The sequence below is a fragment of the Galeopterus variegatus genome, unplaced genomic scaffold, assembly GCF_000696425.1.
Source record: "Galeopterus variegatus unplaced genomic scaffold, G_variegatus-3.0.2 Scaffold2019, whole genome shotgun sequence".
Classification (NCBI taxonomy): domain Eukaryota; kingdom Metazoa; phylum Chordata; class Mammalia; order Dermoptera; family Cynocephalidae; genus Galeopterus; species Galeopterus variegatus.
The window spans coordinates 232,024-252,066 of NW_007728130.1; the positions used below are offsets into that span (position 1 = coordinate 232,024).

General features: G+C 38.2%; 1 protein-coding gene across 1 annotated transcript in view; it reads left to right on the forward strand.

Annotated features, from left to right (window-relative positions):
* The first annotated feature begins 5,790 nt into the window (after positions 1-5,790).
* Positions 5,791-20,043, forward strand: part of ENPP3 (ectonucleotide pyrophosphatase/phosphodiesterase 3) — a 91,083-nt gene continuing 76,830 nt past the window's right edge. Inside the window, exons 1-4 of the mRNA XM_008580109.1 lie at positions 5,791-5,820; positions 8,842-8,948; positions 9,797-9,845; positions 19,042-19,117. Coding sequence (XP_008578331.1) covers positions 5,791-5,820; positions 8,842-8,948; positions 9,797-9,845; positions 19,042-19,117 — 262 coding nt within the window. The remainder of the gene's footprint in view (positions 5,821-8,841; positions 8,949-9,796; positions 9,846-19,041; positions 19,118-20,043) is intronic.

Here is a 20,043-nt window from a genome sequence, read left to right on the forward strand (position 1 = left end):
TTTCAAAAAAAAAGTTGTGGTTTTTATTTCTTCCCCCCCCCCCCCCCCCCGTTTTTTTTTTTTGTTGTTGTTGATGTTGTTGTTGCTGTTTGTTTTTGTGTGAGTGTGTGTGAGAGTGTGTGTGTGTGTGTGTGTGTGTATGTATGTGTGTGAGTTGATTCATTCACCTTTAGCTCCCTCCAATAAGTGAAAACATGTGGTATTTCTTTTTCACTGCCTGACTGGAATCAGCCCAAATGTCCATCATCGGAAACCACACTGTTCTTGATTACAGGGACCATGCCTTATAGTCGACACATAGCCGGCTTTCAATGAAAGTTGAGAAAACCGAATGAATGAATGCATCATTCCTGACGATTAGAGTCATCACATATTATCTACAGGTTTTGGTTATCATAATCTAAAGATAGTACTTACCAATTATTGAATACTTGTAACTTCTGCGGTGGCGATAGGAGTGGGCTGGAAGGGTGACAGATCCAGAATTATTAAAATCCAATACCCTAACAACCTATTGTTCTTTTCTGTATGCTTAACAGATTATAATATTGTGGATTTTCTTCATCGGATTTTAGTTCTAAAACAGTTTTCACCTACTACCTGGCAGATTTCTGTGCTTGCTCTCCATGTTGTCCAAATCAGTGTATTCTCAGCAAGTGCCAGCTAATCTTTTTTATTTTTATTTTATTTTATTTTAAAAGATGACCGGTAAGGGGATCTTAACCCTTGGCTTGGTGTTGTCAGCACCACGCTCTCCCAAGTGAGCCACAGGCTGGCCCTAAGTGCCAGCTAATCTTTTTTATTTTTATTTTATTTTATTTTAAAAGATGACCGGTAAGGGGATCTTAACCCTTGGCTTGGTGTTGTCAGCACCACGCTCTCCCAAGTGAGCCACAGGCTGGCCCTAAGTGCCAGCTAATCTTAATATTGCCCAGGGCTTGTGTAGTTGAAAAGATAAAATGGTCAGGAAAGAATTACATATTTTTTTCCATAACAAAATACAAATTATTATGTCAATTATGCTTGCTAATTCTCCACGCGCTGTATAAAAATTGACTATATTTCCAATTCTTAATGTGTTTCTCCGTGCTTACTTTTATTAGTGTATAATTTATTTATAAAAAATACATAAATTTAAAATGTATAGATCCATGCCTTTTGACAAATGTTCACACTTGTTTAACTAACACATCAGTCAAGATGTGGAATATTTCTATCACTTCAGAAAGTTCCTGGTGCTCCTTTGCAGCCAATCCCACCACCCATCCCCAAGAGGCACACACTATTTTAATTATATAACCATTAGTTTTACATGTTCTTGATATTTATATGATTGGAATCACACAATATGTACTCTTTCGTGTCTAGCTTCTTTCACGCATTATATTTTGAGATTCATCCACGTGCATTCTTGCTGAATAGTATTCTACTGTATGAATATACTAAACATTATTTATGGATTCACCTGTATATATTTAAGTTACACATATATCACTGTGTATATTTAGGTTATTTTCGGTTTTCAACTATTATGAATAAAGTTGCAATGAACATTCTCAAACAAGTCCTCCTATGGACATATGTTTTCTTTTCCATTGGGTAGATACCTTGGAGACAATTTTTGGGTTATATGGTAAGTACACATATAACTTTTTATGAAATTGCCAAGCAGTTCTCATTTTTTTCTTTTTAACATTTTATACTCACACTATTAATGTATGAGATTTTCAATTGTTCTAAATCCTTGTTCAACATTTAGTGTTAATCTTTTAACGTTTAATCCTTTTACTTATAGCCATTCTAATGAGTGTGTAGTGGTATCTCACAGTGGTTTTAATTTGCATTTTCCTCATGACTAATGATGGTGAATATCTTTTAATGTACATCTTATAGGCTATTCAGATGTCTTTTGTGAAGGGTCTGTTCAAGTCTTTTGCTTGTTATTAATCAGGCAATTTCTCGTATTCTTATTTGTATTCTGTATACACGTCTTTTATCAGATATATATGGTGAATATTTTCTTCCTTTCTTGGCTTGCTTTTTAATTTTTTAAATGGTGTCTTTCATTAGTAGAAATTTTTAATTTTGATAAAGTCCAGTTTATTAATTTGTAAATTTTATGGTTAGTGGTTTAGAAATCTTTGTGTATCCTAAGCTTTCCTTCAATATTTTCTTCTAGAAACTTTAGAAACTTTATAGTTTTATCTTTGATGCTTAGGTCCATGATCCATTTGAATTAATTTTTGTGGACAGGGGAGTGGAGCAGGAAGCTGCCTCCTCTTCTGTTCCAGAGGGGTTGGGGCAGCTGCTCAGGGCTGAGGGTCTGGGGCCACGACCCTGGTGGACCCAAAGGATAGAGTGTCGAGCCAAAGATTATCGCCCTGCTAAGTTTCAGACGTGCTTGGGACCTTTGACCCCTTTCCTCTTTTGGGTTGGAATGTCTATCCTATGCCCGTCCCACCATTGCATTTCGGAAGCACATAACTTGTTATCTGGTTTCACAGATTTACACCTAGAGAGGAACTTTGCCACAGGATGTGGCATACCTCAAGTCTCATCCATCCATTCCAGCACCATTTGTTTGTTGAAACAACCTTCCTTTCTCCATTGAATGGCTTTGATTAGTGTGGGTTTATTCTTGGACTTTCTCTTCTGTTCTATTGTTCTATTTGTCTATCCTTATTCCAGTATCATGTTGTCTCAAGTGCCATAGCTTATTAGCAAGTCTTGAAATAGTAAAAGGTCTCCAAGTTTATTTTTTTCAAGCTTATTTTTTCTGCGCTTGGTCCTTTGCATTTCCATGTAAATTTCAGAACCAGCTTGTCAATTCTGACCAAAAAAAGAAAAACAAACAAAAAAAACCCCTGGGATTTTTATTGGAATTGAATTAAATATATAAAGCAATTTGGGGGATAATTGATACCTAAACAATATTGAGTCTTTCAATCTACTAATGTGGTAGATGTCTCCATTTATTTAAGTCTTATTTTATTCTTCATGGCAATATTTTGTTTGTCTTGCATATCTTTTGTTAAATTTATTCCTAAGTCACCAAGATCAAGAGTTCAGATCCCCATACTGGCCAGCCACAAAAAAAAAAAAAACAAAAACAAAGCAAAACAAATTTATTCCTACGTATTTTATGGGTTTTTTGGATGCTATTTCAAATAGCATTTAAAAAGTTCTATTTTCGGGCCGGCCCGGTGGCTCACTCGGGAGAGTGCGGTGCTGATAACACCAAGGCCCCGGGTTCGGATCCCATGTAGGGATGGCCGGTTAGCTCACTGGCTGAGCGTGGAGCTGACAACACCAAATCAAGGGTTAAGATCCCCTTACCGGTCATCTTTTAAAAAAAATAAAATAAAATAAATAAAAAGTTCTATTTTCTGACTGTCTTTTGTTAGCATCTAGAAATAGAATTGATTTTTGTATACTGACTTTTTATCTTGTGACCTTGGTAAATTCACTTATTAGTGCTAGTAGCGTTTTGTAGATCCCTTAGAATTATCTACGTACACAATCATTGTCATCTGCAAATGAGACAGTTCTACGTCTTCCTTTCCGATCTGTACGTCTTTTGTTTCTGTTTCATGCTCTGTTATACAGGCTAGGACTTTCAGTAGTACAATGTTAATTAGAAGAGGAGAGAATGCATCCTTACCTTGTTCCTGATCTTAGGGGGAAAACACAGCCTTTCAACATTAAGTATGATGTCAGCTGTAGGTTTTTCATTAATTCCCTTTATCATTTCACTGATGCTGTTTATCATGTTGAGGAAATTCCTTTCTATTCCTAGTTTACTGTTTTTATCCTGAATAGCTGTTGAATTTTGTCAAATGCTTTCTCTGCCTCTGTTGAGAGAGTTATATGATTTTTCTCTTTTACTTTGTTAATGTGATGAATTCAATTGATTGGTTTTTGAATAATGAACCAACTTTCTTTACATGGGATAAATGCTACTTGGTTATAACATATTATCATTTTTATATATTGCTGGATTCTATTTGTTAATATTTTATTGAAATTATGCATTTTTGTTCATATGCCACTATCATCACCAAACCCCAGCACATCTGTTAGGTCTTTTGGATGATCAACTTTCTTTAACTCATAAAGAAAATTGCTGGTGGGAGTCATAGGCCTCCAAAGGCCCTATAACTTCTCTTGGGGTTGTGTTTAGCATGTGTTGCTTCCTTGTAGCTGGTGGGCCATAAGCTGATGACTCCCCGTTTATGGATCTGCCATACAAGTCTTTGGCCTGGCAGGAGCTTAGTTTCCAAACCACTGCAATATGTACATACAACCACTGTATGTCATTGTTGACCACACAATAGCTACTAAAATCTGAGATGAAAAAATTCAAATTTCCTGCTGTGAGAATGGCTTCAAGAGTTAGGCTTAGTATATTATTAATTTGCTAGGGCTGCCATAACAAAGTATCACAGACTGGGTGGCTTAAATAACAGAAATTTACTTCTCACAATCCTGGAGTCTAGAAGTCTGAGATCATGGAATCAATAGGGTCGTTTCTTTTGAGACCTCACTTCTTGGCTTATAGAGGGCCGTTTTCTCCTTGTATTTTTGCATGGTCTTCCTTTTGGGTGTCTGTGTCCTAATTTCCTTTTCTTATAAGGACACCAATCATATTGCATTAGAGCCCATGCTAATGACCTCATTTTAACTTAATTATCTCCTTAAAGATTCTATTTACAAATACATTCACATTCTAATATAAGTTAAAACTTCAAGATATGAATTTTGTTTTTATTTTTGTTTTTGTTTTTGGTGGCTGGCCAGTAAGGGGACAACATAAGAATTTTGGAGGAGACACAATTTAGCCCAACCACTCCACCCTCTGGCCCCCTAAATTCCTGTCCTTCTCACATGCAAGATACATTTACCCTCATCCCAATAACCCCAAAAGTCTTAACCCCTTCTAGCATCACTTAAGTCCAAAATTTTATGTAAATGTTATCTAAATCAGGTATGGGTGAAACTCAAGGTATGGTTTATCCTGAGACAAAATTTCTTTCCAGCTGTGGACCTGTGAAACCAGATAACAAGTTATCTGCTTCCAAAATGCAACGGTAGGATGGGCATAGGATAGGCATTCCCATTCCAAAAAAAGGAAATTGAAAGGAAAAAAGGAGTCACTTGTCCCAAACAAGTCTGAAACCTAGAAGGGCAAATTCCACTAGATTTAAGTCTTGTAAATAATCTTCTTTGGCTTGATGCTCTGTCCTTCAGACCTACTGGGACGGTGGCAACTGTGAGGAGGGCTTCTGTGTGGGGGGCAGCCAGGCAGAGGTTGTGGGTACCTGAGTGGGATGAGGTGGGCATCCATACATGAGAGGGAGTAGTGGCAAAGCTCAGAGGCTGGTTACGTAGAGTGAAGTTGATCAAATAAGCAAAAATAGTAAGTTCATGAGATTCAGGTTTCATACTGTGAGAGAAGTGGGAAATTGGAAGTTTTGATATTAAGTTGTGGAATAAATATAGATAGATATAAATGTGTGCACACACACATACACAAACACACATACATATATACACACACTCATAAATATATCCTCTAGCTCTGGCAATGCATAGGGCTTAGGAGCAGCAGCACCTCGATGATCACACCTTGAGCTCAGATCTAAGTAACATTTTCTACTTTTTTTTTTTTTTTTGGCAGCTGGCCTGTAAGGGGATCCGAACCCTTGAACTTGGTGTTACAAGGCTGTGCTCTAACCAACTGAGCTAATAAATACCATTCTCTACTTAAAGGAGACAGGGATCTTTGGCATAATGCCTGATCACAGACCTGCGGCAGGGAAGGTACAAGATGAGCATGAAGCATCTTATTTTACCAGAAAGCAAGAAAATTCTTAAATAACAATGAGGAGCTGGAAGGCTTTCTCACTGGCCAAATCAGGGACAATATGAAAATCAAAATAATGACAATAATGGATTACAACCCACTGAATAAAATAGTAAATCATGAATCCATAAAGCTGTAAATAAATAGATGAATAAAATGAAATTTTGGTGAAAAATGAGATATTTACATGACTTTGATGTAACTCCATAGACAATACTTATTAATAACAAAAGGACAAAAAGTTACTTCACAGTGGGGAAGCCTGGCAGCCACCACCTCAATCACATGATCAAAGTGAACTTCCTCAGTAATGGGAAAAACTGCACCATTCTAGTAGGATGTGATGAGAAAAACACAGCATGGCTTCTGTTATTTTTCTGCCAAAGTGGCGTAACCTGAATCTAATCATGAGGAAGTATAAAAACAAAACATTGAAGGACATTCTACAAAACAACTGATCTGGAACACTGAAAAGTGTCAAAGTCAAGAAAGTCAAGGACTGACTGAGAAACTCCCGGAATGAACTGTTCCATGTCAACTAAATGCAAAACATCACATTGAAAATATCTTTTTACTCTAAAGGACAATTCATGAAGTCTGAGTGGGATCTGGGGATTAGGTGGTAGATAGGTATCAGTGGTAATTCCCTGACTTTGATGGTTTTGTAGGAAAATGCCCTTATTTACAGAATATGTACACACTGCAGTACTTGGAGAAGAGGTGAGACCAGGTTAGCAACTTAGCTTTAAAATAGTTCAGGGGAAAAAGTCTTCTTTGCACTGACACTTCCAACTTTTATGTCATTTGTTTTTTGTTTGTAATTATTTCAAAATTTAAAAAAATTATTGAAAATAAAACAATAAGTATAAGAATAAAGAAACAAACCACATTTGCAAAATAATAATAATAAAGCCAGCAAATATCTGAATAAGATAGGTGTATTCCTCCAAACCAATCCTTAGTGCCAAGAAAGATTGGCTCTGTTAATTCTGTTATGCCATAACCAAAGGTCAGTCACTTCAGTTCAAATATTCCCATAAGTCCTTAGCTTGGTTTTGGTTTTTTGGTTTTTTTGGTGGTTTTTTTCTTTTTTTTTTTTGCAGCTGTCTGGTATAGAAATCGGAACCCCTTGATCTTGGTGTTGTAACACCATGTTCCAATTAGGGTATTATTATAAAATGGTATGTAATTTCCTCAGCAGAAAATATCAAACCACTACAATGTTCACTAAATCATAAAAGAGCATACAAGGAAAGGACTAGTTGGAAATATGCTTGAATGAGTAGCATATTAACTGTCCTAGATTTCCTAAAAAATGACCAAGGCTTCATTAGAAAGAATTACCTGGAACCTGCATCCAAGGAAGTGTGCTAACACCAAGCAGTGCAATTACATTGGTTCAAAGTGAAGGCTCAGTCCTGGGACTAGGAGCTGAGTCAGTAGTTTCAGAAAACAAGCAAAGGCAGAAAGGAGGCAGAGGTGACTAGTAGGACTGAAACCAAGTGAGAGCACTTAGAGCCCTGTGGAAAATACTGGTATGTTTGGGTCATTGTTAGAGCTGCTTGCATTACCAATGTAGTAGTTGGTTCTGCCTCACCCTGGAGAGTGAGGGCAGGAAACACCCCTCTCAGACTTTGAGGGTCCTGAAAGCTGGGATGAGTAGATTGAGTCAGCAGCTAATGGGATAATTGTTTGGGCTTATAAATAATGGAGCAAGCCATGAGAAAGACAGAAAAAATTAAATAATGTTTGGTTTAGAGGAAATACTGGCCCGGATTTGAGGGCCAGAGGATCTACCTACCTTCCTAAGGAATAAGGTATAGCAACAAAAATGGGAAGCTGGAAACCTGGATGCTGAAGATGGAGGTGAAGCAGGTTCGGGCATTTGGAGGATGGGCCTAGAGAGTTGGGAAAAACTCAGCATGTGCCATTAGCATGTGAGCAACTTAAGGGCATCTTCTGTATCATTATGTTTTCTATTCCAAATTCTAGTATGATCCTTGACACATGGTAGGAGCTTAATAGATATGTTTAAAATGAATGAATGAATAAATAAATAAATGAAATAATATTGAGATTGAAAAGGAAGTGTGGAGAGAGAGTAAACTGGGTTCTGAAACAGAAATTCCATTGGTTAAGACCATAAAAATCCCATTGGCTAAGGGATCAGTGTACACTGGTTTTATGGAATGCAACTATATTAATCAGGGTTCTCGAGAGAACAGAAGCAATAGGATATATATGTTAGGGAAGCTTACCTGAGCCTTGGTGGCCAGAGACTTTATTGGGGCTCAGTCATGTAGGCATGGTTCACTACCCAAGCAGCTAAGCTCAGTCCCTAGCCCCTCCAGAAGTTGAGCTGGTACCTCATGACCCAACACCCTCCAACCACTCCGTCCAAACACAAAATCACATTGTTAGACTATTTAAAGTGACCCAAGGCTCTGATACATACCAAAACACTTCTATCAGGCATGACATCCCAAGGATGTCCTCTCAGAAATCAAGGGCAAAGGCCAGACCTCTTTTTGGTCAAAATTTAAATTCTTAACTCTGCCATATCACACAATACTCATTACACAGCCTCCCTGCATCTGCCCCCACTCTCCACTCTCACAAACACTGAGCTGGTTAGATGATGTTCCTTTATACAGTTACTCAGAAAGACTCCCCAATAAATATCATTTCCAGCCTCATAACTGTCAGGATAATTTTCCCTTTAATTACCCACGCACTAAAAAAAGTTTGAACTTCTCTTCTGAAGGTCATATCCCTGAGATAAGGATGTTCTCTCTCCTTTTAATTTATATCGTGGTTCTTTGGAATAATTGGAACTTTGCTGATGGGCCCAGCCATCTTAGAGGGTGAAGGAATCATAAAAAGTGCACAAATGAGCAAGGGCTCCCAATTAGAGGTTGCTTACTCTATGTCTGGTACTGCACTGAATTTCTTAACACACTCACTTTCCTTTCCCATAGCAACTGGCTCTTCTGCAGGTGGCAAAGCTGAAGCTTTCAGAGATTAAGGGGCTTGATGCACAGTTAAGTGGCACCAAGTTAATTAGTGAACCTAGACTAACACCAGAGTGTGTGTGTACGTTAGTGTGTGTGTACATATGTGTATGTGTAAATGCAACTACATACATAGACTCAGGTCACTCAGCAAGCTTGACACAGATGCTCATCAGACTCTTCCAGGCTTTTGAGTCATCTTCATTTCATTTACAGACTTCCCCTCTAGCTCTTAGAGTGACTCTTCTCATGTTGGTTTGCTTTACTTCCCACTCGAAAAGTCAGAAAGAACTGGCTTCCAGCATTCCTGCCCCACATCCCTCCACTTTTCCTGTGCAATGGCTCACTCCCCAGGACTAGGTCAAAGTGGCTGTGATGGTTAATTAATTAATTAATTGTTTTGTTTTTTGAGGGGTTTTTTTTTATGGTTGGCTGGTACGGGGATCCCAACCCTTGACCGTGGTGTTACCAGCACCATGCTCTCGCAAGTGAGCTAAATGGCTAGCCCTAATTTAATGTGTCAGCTTCACTGGGCTTAGGAATGTCCAGATCAGTGGTAAAACATTATTTCTGAGTGTGTCTGTCAGGGTGTTTCTGGATGAGATTAGCACTCGAATCAGTGTGTTACCAGACTCAGGTTGGGCTGCCGGCCCCCTTGAAAAGGAAAGAAAAAAAACTAAGTCAAATGGTTGGTGTTAGAAAAGCAGATGTATTCAGCTGAAGGAGATGGTAAGCTACCCCATCTCAAAAATTTACATTTATTGAGGGGTTTTTAAAGGAAGGGTTGAGGGAATGGAATGAGGGAGGTGAAAAGCAGGAGAGCAGGAGACGTGAGTTACGAGGGGTCCATTTCTGTGGGTCAGGTACAAGGTCTTGCCAAGGCCTCACTTTGTTTCTGTTCTCATCTTCGCTGTTATCCCAGGACCCTGCAAGATTCTGATTTGCGCCGGTGTACTTGGCTGGTGCCCAAGGTAAGCTTCAGTCATTTGGCCTTGATCGTTTCTCAAAACTCTACAAGTCTCAAAGAAAGAACTGTTAGCTCTGCAAAGTACTAATTAGCTTCTCTGCCTTGTTTTCCTTCTTAGCGGGCGAGATAAGAAAGTCAGGGGATGGGAAGCAAGAGTGGAGAGAAAAAACCCGTCCTTTTAAATATCTCCCTCACCCCCCATAGCCCAGGCAGCTTTAGGTCCCAACATGGCTTCAGTCCTGCTCACTCCAACAAGTGGACTTAGTAAAGAAGATGGTCACTTTTGAATGGAACAGAAACATGGAGGGCTGGCGGGTTAGTTCAGTTGGTTAGAATGAGGTGTTGTAATGCCAAGGTCAAGGTTTGGAGCCCCATACTGGCAAGAAAGAGAGAAAGAAAGAAAGAAGGAAGGAAAGAAGGAGAGAAGGGCAAATTGGCAAATTTGCTCTCTCTGTGTGAACTGGGACCTCCATCTTCTGAGGAGAGTCAGAAGAAGATGTTGACTAAGGAAGAATGGTCAGAGATGAAAGGTTTCTGGCCTTGAACATGGAGGATGGGAGCTATTAGCTAAGGAATATGGATGGCTTCCAGAAGCTGGAAAAGGCAACAAAACAGATTCTCCCTTAGGGCGTCCAGAACAGAATTCAGCCCTGGTGAAACCTTGACTTTAACCCAGTGAGATCTGTATTGAACTTGTAACCTTCAGAACTTTAAAACTAATATAATGCCTAAGTATCAACACTGGATTTCTGAGAGGAATGGAAGAGTTTATTTGACTTGTTACGCCATTTACTATAAAGTAAAACTTTTTTTACTAAAGTATAGACTTTTAAAATTTACTTCTTTCCTAGAAAATATTCTCTTCACTTTTGATGCTGAACATTTCAAGTGCATGTTCCGTAAATAATTTAACTTTATTAGGTTTAAAACCTAACTTATCATCTTTCTAGAAATCTGGCCTCCCCTCCTGTGTCCCTCTCTCTACCGATGGCGTAACTCTTTTTCTAGTTATTTGGGTTTAGAATCATTCTCTGAGCTCAGTGGTGCTGTCTTCATAATATTTCTCAAACCCATTGCTTGTTTTCTGTTTCCAACCCTTGATCAAGTCTATCACCTCTCACTGGGACTGTGACAGCTCCATCTACCTGCCCTCTCTGCCTTCATCTCTTTCTACTCTGGTTCATTCCATTCTCCAGAACCAGAAAAATATTCCTAAAGCACGTCTTTCATCATGTTACTCTTTGGCTCTAAATCCTATTTTGGCTTTCCATTTCGTACAGACTCACTGTATTAGTCCATTTTGTGCTGCTGAAACAGAATACCTGAGACTGGGTAATTTATAAAGAACAGAGGTTTATTTGGCTTACGATTCTGGGACAGCTGTGTCTGGTACGGGCCTCAGGCTGCTTCTACTCATGGCAGAAAGTGGCAGGCAGCGGCAGGTACAAGCAGATCACATGGCGAGAGGAAGCAAGAGAGAGAGAGAGAAAGAAAGAGAGAGAGAGAGAGAGAGGAGGTGCCAGGGTATTTTAAACAACCAGCTCTCATGGGAACTAACAGAGTGAGAACTCACTCACTAACCCTACCCCTTGGGGAGAGCATTAGTCCATTTATGAGGGATCCTCCCCCATGACTCAAACAGCTCCCAACACTGCACATTGGGGATCAGATTTCCACATGAGTTTTGTGGGGGGGACAATACATCCAAACTCTATCACTTACATATAAATTTCCTCAATTCAAGCCTCTTCCCTTTCTTTCTTCCTTCTGTCCTTCCCTCTTTCCTTTTGATAAAATGTGGACAGTAGTTCAGATTGTGTAATTTTATGTCTGAAAGTCTCAAAAAAAGGAATGACATATATATGATATACAATTCTTAGTAAAAACAAAATCCAAAGAGCCATAATAGTTACTACATTTTCCTAATACCTGACATTTTGAAAATATCTAGAAGACTTCTCTTAATACTTTTTATGGACACGAATATATGTGGCACATGAATCCATATATCAGTTATGCATTTTGAAATGTAAGATTATGTTCTTCCTAGGTAAGAAATGCTTCTACTAATATTTCTTCAAGGGAATCATGATTACCTTATAATACTGTGTTAAAAAACAAAATAAAACAAAACACCTCTCCTGCTGGTAAACTTAAAAAATTTAAACATTCTTTCTGAAGAATGTCTTCCTTTCTTATATAAAAAGGCATGAGTGTGTGTGTATACACACACACACATACAGCAGACATACTGACTTCCCTATTGCTTATGGTTTACTTAATCAGACAAATGGATGGTGAAAAGCAAGACAAGCGAAGTCTGGTGTTGAGAAAGAAATATCAAGTATAGGGATTTACAACCTTTAAAAAACCTGATCTTCTTTTCTTCTTTATTATGAAATCATTAAACTTAAATTTGCGGATAGCTATTAAACCTTTCAGGTTTAAGATTAAATTAAGAATTCAAATTAATAATTTTCACAAGGGTTTGAATCCCCATACAGGCTAGCTACCAGAAAAAAAAATTAATAATTAAAAAAAAAATCTGTCACTGAGGCTGTCCTTCCCACTGCTGTGAGGCAATGGTCTTTGATCCTCACCTACACGCAACTCATCCAGGTGATGGTCTTTTATGCTCACCTGCCTTCAACTCAACCCAAGTGGATTTATCCAAACTCTGACTCTTCCATCCTCCCTTTTCCTCCCTCTGCCACCCCTGCCAAAGCTGCTCTTTCTAGAAGCCATCCCCATCTCAGTAAGTGGCAACTCAATGCCTCCAGTGTCTTAGACCAGTTGTTGGAAAACTATAGCTTGCAGGCCAGTTATGGCCTGCCATCTATTTTTTGTATGGCTGGCAAACTAAGAATGGTTCTTAATTTTTGGTGATTGTGTTCTCCCACTAGAATGTAAGATCTATGAGGGTGGGGATTTGGGTCAGTTTGTTCAATCCTTTGGCACATAATAAACTCTCTTAAATACTCATTGAATAAATAAAAAAGAGGATACCACCCATCCCTCAGACTTTGATTTGCCCCTTAAGAAACTCCTACACAGAAGCCTGCCCACAGGTTTGCAATGAACCAGGATATTATAAGCCCTCCCCCAAACAATGAATTGGGTCCGAGCCACCTGGAAGGCCAGTGGTGGCCCAGCACCCATTTGGGTGATGTTGTATGGTGATGTTTAGTTTATTCTCTATAAATAAAAGCTCTATCTTTCATGTAACATTCTTTTGGTTTGTGGGAGGGAGATTTTGGTAAAGTCTGCGTTGTACAAAGAACATCTCTTCTATCTCTCAGGGGAGTGCCAGACTCCTTTATATCCAGCCTTCACCTTCAATCAATTCTTCAAAAAAAGGAGTGGCTATGAAATAAGAATTGAATGGAAAGGTATACTTGGGCCAGAAGGCAGGTGGTGGAGTATTAGTAAGAGAATAAGAAGTCATTAAAGGTTCTTTATTGCCCCATTCCTTCCTTTATTTGTTTTCCTCTATATCAGGCAAAAATCCAAGAGGGAAAAGGCCAAAGAGACATCCGTGCCGATTTTACCTATTGCCAAGCATGAGGCTCTCAACTGCCTCCTATGCCTGGAGGGCAAAATTCTGGAATTAGTGCTGCACACTTCATTACCCCAGCAGTGGTGAGTACTCCCTCTGCCCCTTTTGTTTTAAAACTCCTTTCTGATTGAATTGGTCACAGACTTTGCTTGCATTAAAAGATTAACTTGTGCAATGATGAATATCATAATCACCCTCATTCGATCATCACACATTGTATGCATGTATTAAAATATAACTTTGTATCCCATAAATATGTATAATCAATACTTGTCAATTAAAAAAGATTAATCTGTGGAGTGAGAGTTTACTCAGGGAAGTTATTTGCCCAGTGTTTGTATTCAGTATTCCTTTCTTTTTCTTTCTCTGCCTTTCTTTTTTTTCTTTCCTTCTTTCTTTTCTTTCTTCCATTTTTCTTTTCCTACCTATAAAAGTAACTTAGGAATTCCCATAAATTTTAGCTGGATTATTAGTGTATGACCTTGAAATCATTTAATCATTAAAAGCTACATATTTTTAATCTAGATACATGTACTTGGGGAAAGTTGGCCATAGATAGTAAGTAATATTTTCTCAATTGGTTTGTAAGCATATATTAGCACTTCATGTAAGGTTTCAGAGAAGTAGACAATGCATGGCCTGCACATTCTACTTCATGAACTGGCACATGTGGGGCTTCTCTCCCAGGCCTTGGAGAGCTCAGGTAGCATGGTGGTTTTAGTGTGTCTCTTCTGGAGACGTGTCTAGAATTTGAGTCATAAATATGAGGCTCTCATAAGGACACTAAAAACAAGTAGCAACTATAAAAGCCTGGGAAATTTTTGGAAATTAAATCATTTCTGAGTTTTGAAATGAACAAGAGAAGGCTCCTAGAATTCTGACACTACTAGGGTAGATTTCTGCACTTGAGGCAAAGTGAGAGTAGTGGTCCTCTAGGACCCAGAGACAACCTTAGAAATGTTGATCGTTCAGTAGAAAACAATTGCAATGCTACGGGGGTCATCAAATCAGGTTTTCTATCTCCAAATTGATTATAAATATTCATCTGCCCTGGTCAGTAATGAGATTTTCCATATTTCATTTTGAAGAGGTCTTTTCACACACATAGGTACTGCCAAATCCTGATATCAATCCACAATCATTGATCCCACTTTGTCATAGTCATTCTTTGGATGTCTAATAACTCAGCCACTTTACTTATATTTCTGTTCCTGCAACTTGAGTCCTATATTCCATGCTGAGATTTTGCCTTGTCCCCTCATGTGTGCCATTGCCTCTCAGACCTGGTTTGGCATTGTGGACACTAGTCTTACTTAGACAGCAAGTCCTAAACTCAGCTCCAATATAGGATCTCCACTTGCCAAGGACCAGCATCCAGCTTTCCTATACCAACTGCCTACCTGGTTAGCTTTCTGCTTGCTTTGCATGCTTGTCAATCTCCCTGCAGATTTTTCTACCTTTTCCTCATGGCTGGCCTCCCTGAAGTTGATCACCTGCCCATCTATCCCTGCATTAGGTTTTATGAGGTCTCCCTTCCTTGATGGACTCTCTTCCTCCTGCTGTTGGACCTGAGCCTAGTATGCGCCTCATGTCCACCACCCCCCTCAGTGTGTCTAGTTTCTCTGGAACAGTCTGGTTTATCTAACTACTGCCCAAGCTTTATTGCTGGCCAGGAAAGGCAGGTTTCTGAGACTTAAGGAAGTTGATCCTGGCAAGCCTCTTGGGCTTTCCCAAGACAGCGACAAGTAGGTTTTCTGTGATTTTAGAAAGGCTCCCAGAAATCTGTGGACACTGGGACCCTCCAGAATGTGAAAAATGTTTATGACTTGGATTGGTGGGAGATGTCATGGTAACTGCCTCTCAGAAAGCAAGTTTTTTAGACCATTAAGCATTAGCATATGCAAAGTGAAGCTTTAAAAACCCGGAAAATGCAGATTGTTCTGAAGTAGAAGGGGAAAAGAATAGGGAGGTTTCCAAGCTTTAGGTAACTTAGAACGTGTAGGCTCAGACCTAGGTGTCTAATCCAAAGTCTAAGCTGTGTGGAGGGTGTGTGTTGGCCGGTGTCCAATGCTCAGGTGAACTGTTAGGAACAAGTTTCTAAAACTTGAGAGACTCAAAAGAGGTTGGAGTTTGGGCTCAGTTAGGGAAATTGCTATAGCAGAAAATATGACTAGAGACTAGGCAGTGCCAAAATCTTTACCATACTTACTGGTACATTACCCAGGTAGATTCTTTGAAGTTTACTCACCCCAGGACCTGAAGGACTAAGATATGTCTCCATTATAATATCCAAATTTAGTAAGTTAATCTCTAATAATTCTTAAAAATGAAGAATTTATATTGGTTCAGTAGAGTTTCAGAATTCCTGTTATGGTCAAAGCTCTTTTTTTTAATATGTTGGCTTTCAAATGTGACATGAAGTTTATATAATGTAGAGACTCCTTGGAATTTCTATAACAGGCTTTTTGTTTTGGGTTATTTTAAAAGAAAATAAATCACCAGATTTTATTAAAATTTGATTAACATATTATTCTTGTTGCATATAGCTTGATTAGTATTTAGGATAAATTATAAGAGGAAAAGGATCAGTTGTCTACAATGTACTAGAAATGGACTTTAGTCTTTTGACACTATTGTTATTACAACACTTCTTCCCCTTTCTCCATTACCCAATCACTAACGAGCTGTGATCTTCCCAAACATTTAAAAGTCAGGCACAGCTATGTAGCTCATACAGTTTCTCTTTGCCAGACCAGAGGAAAGGAGTTCTACTGTCTTCTGGTAAAACAGGTTTATGCAGCTACCAGAATAATGGATTCTATGTTGAGTTTATCAATGGAAGAACCTGTAAAGAAGAGCACTGTTAAGAAATATAAAATTATTTGTATTGTAAGTACAGTCTTAATTTTAGTCTTTTTAGCTTTGTGACAAATGTTGAAAGTGTGTGACTCCCTGCTTATATTTGTTTGTGTTGCTATTTAAATGGAAAATTTTAAGCAATTGTATTCAGCTTTACCCCTTATGATAACTCTAATGCAACTTAATATTTTTAATCATATTTTACAAGTAAGAAATTTGAGTAACAACAAATTAATATTTGATTAAAAAGTCAGATTCCATGACAGAGCACTTTACAGCATGCATGATTTTTTTTGCATGATTATAGTTACCTCCCAAGTCACTTTTTTACTGCATGCATATTTTAAGACCAGAGAGTGAGAAAGTCATTATATCTTATATTCTTTGCTGCAATATTGATGTAATCCTATTTTACTTCACTCCTAGAAATAGTCTCCTTTCCCTGTTTTCTCTTTCTTGCTCTTTTATGTGGTAAGATCTCCCCTGTCCTAAAAAAATAAATAGTATTTCTTGATTTTATGACTCTCTTTCCTTTATCATCAGACTTTTGGGGAAAGGGGGGCTCTACCCACTGCCTGGGTTTTCTCACTACCCAATAATTCCTTGTGTTCTGGCTTCTTTTTACTGAACTGAAGTTAACCCCTCAGCAATCCATCCTTCCCCCCATCCTCCTTCTGTTTGAGTGCCCAAATAATACATGGATATTGTTGAATACTTTCTCATTTTGAATAATTCTCTTCCCTTGTTTCCACAATGACAATGAAATTCTCATTCTTACAACTTTTCTCCTTATCTGCATTCTTGACTGATTTATCTTTTTTCTTATTGCACATTACAAATGAGCAATCTCGTAAACTCTTTTCTTTAGACAATCTTCTCTTGCAGTTTGGAGTCATATCTTCAAGGAACAATTCCAAGCAGGCCACTAGCTCTCACCTCTAGCTGAGTCTTTTCACACAATTTCAAATGCCTGCTTCCTGTATCCTCACCCACTATCTCAAGCCAAAACCAATTGCATTATTTTTTCACACCTATCTTCTGCAGCTTTGCCTTAAATTCCCTGCATTAGTTAATGTCACCACCACTCCTGTCTCTCCAGCATTGTTTCAAGGAATAAATGAAACAATGAGTTGAGCTTTGAGCCCAGTGACTATAACAAAGTAAACCCTCAATATATTCTATTTGTTCTTCATCCTTCTGGGAATTTTAGAAAGCTTTTTATTGCACTCATGCTATTTATTATATTTATCTTATCAATTCAGGGAGTTATTAAATCCTTGGGAGCAAAACTTGTGCATTATTTATTTCCCTTCTTTGTATTCTTCTAGTGGCTTTTAGTGCATATAATGAAGCCCAATATTTTAAAATCATTTTTTCAAAAGTACCCCACTGTTTCCAAAATTTGAGAAAAGTTTCATTAAAAAAATTTAAAGGTATCTACTTTATTTCTAGCACTCTTTATTCAGCCAAGCTAAAACCAAATGTTGGGTTCTCAGTGATTTGTGTAGTCCAGAGTATTCTTCCCATTTTGTGCACAGCAAAACACAGTTTAAGATACATGTGCACCCCACATTCAGGAAGCTTTTTCAGAATTACATATGTAGAGTAAATGATTATGAATGATTAAAAATGAATCTATTACTCTCAAGGAACTTACAGTATAACACAGAGAACAAGCCATGCATATATGGAACAAATACAAAATCAAGAAGAAACATGGACAAGGATAAACATTACGAAGTTTTAAATCATCCTAAGGACAGTTAAGTGTTGTTAATTTTTCCATTAGTTTGAATGACAAAAGTACCAAAGATAAGATGCAAACTAAAATGTACTGATTTGTAAATCTAAGATGCATGAGGTTTACCATAAGACAAAGAGTTTCCCAGTGTTGGTTGGTAGTAATCCTCCTATGAGTTTCCTGGGGCTTCTGAGTACCGTGACAAGGGACTGATGCTAATGGTGTGATTCATCTGTTTATGTTCACTTTCCAGTCTTCATCTTCTCCACTACATATTACAATTTACAGTATTCAAGCCCTATTATCCACCATCCTTATCTTTGGACTTTGTGGATGGTGAAAGAGGGCAGTGAAAGATATAAGAAGATGGGAAAGATATAAGAAGAACTCTCCTAACATCATAGTTTAATCTAATCATGGTATAAAGTTTGCTATACTGAAGAGCTTTGTCAGCAGTAGAGATAATAAATTATAAAAACAATCTTTGCTCAATCAGTTTCCAAAGTACCCTAAATCATTCGTATGAGCTGAAGATCAAAGCAGATCACTTGCCAGTTAATTATTTGGACACTATATTTTTGCATATGTAAAATATCCTCATTATCCTCTGGTGGACAGAGTAGGAAAGAAAACACGAAACAACGCTGCTCCCTAGTAATAAGGTAGTTAAGGATTTCACAGTTTTGGAATGCTGGAATGCTTTTAGATAAATGATCTCCAGAGGCCTAGTTAAAAAAGAAAAATGGGCAAAGGTAAATGGCTCCCATGGTTTTCCTACTCGATTTGGGGTTAAACTCGTATTTGAATGAAGAATGTACTTGAATATGAAGATTTGTATTAAGTGGCATGTTTAAATTCTTCCCAAACCTTCTTTCTTATTTTCAGGCATTAAGTAAACTACCATACCTCTATCCTCGCTGGATCTGGTATCCTGCATAACTAGCATGCTGCGGGTACTTTGAGAGAATACTGAGTGAGGGTGGTTCTTTGTATCTTTTCATATTTTTAAAAATTGTAAATGTTATTTTGCCTTTTTTGTAATAGGTTCTTCTTGCTTTGTTGGTGATTGTGTCCCTTGGATTAGGCCTGGGGCTTGGACTCAGGAAACCAGAAAAGCAAGGTATACCTCTCAGCCTTTTCTCAGGACATTTCTCCTTTCTCCTGGCCTTAATCTTCCAAAGCTTGTCCCCTGCCCCAGCCTTCTCTCTCCTCTGTGCAGCGCTCTCCTTCTAGGCTCCTTCCTCTCCCCACACCTGTGTTACCATTATCCGCTTTCACATCTGGACTTTACTCTGTCACCCTCATGCAAAAACCTCTGCTCCCTGGAAATTTATATTATTCCAGTATTTTCCCCTTACCCTTCCTCACCTTTATAGAGGACTCTGATAACTGGGTCAGAGACTTTCTGTCCCAGCTCCTACTATAACCATAAATATTTGATGATAAAGTGTCCAGCCACTTGGTCTCAAAGGTCTTTGTCACTCTATTCCCTTGGTCTCCTGTCCCCACTCATGTACCTTGATATCATGTTAGTACTAGGGTACTTCAAAGAGTTTGTGGAAAAATTGAATTGAAAGATAATATGAGTCTTTCCATGAGCTTTTAAAAGTACACTCATATTGTTCCATCTTCGAAATCTTACTATTTCTTGAAAAGAAAAAAAAAAAGCAAAATTCTTGAAAAGTACTGCCTAATAAAAGCTTCGAAATTTTTTTCTCATAAGAAGCAAAGAAAAATAGGAGATACATGCCCTCACATATAAAAACACCTCACATCCCTTTTGTAGTATCCCATTAGTATAAATAGTCAATACACCATTTGTAAGTGATAATATAATAAGCATTTTCTGTAATCTTTTTATATATTGTTTTGGTACTTTTACTAAAGTGAAGTTTGAGGCCAGGTGTTAGATAATTCGTTCCCCTTTTTAATTTGACTGATAACTCGCAGTTTGACTCCAGTAGGGAAAGTCTTACCACGTCTTCACTAGGGAGACTCCTGGTGAGATTAACTGACGATTTTCCAGCCGTGTTTTCACTTAAGAAT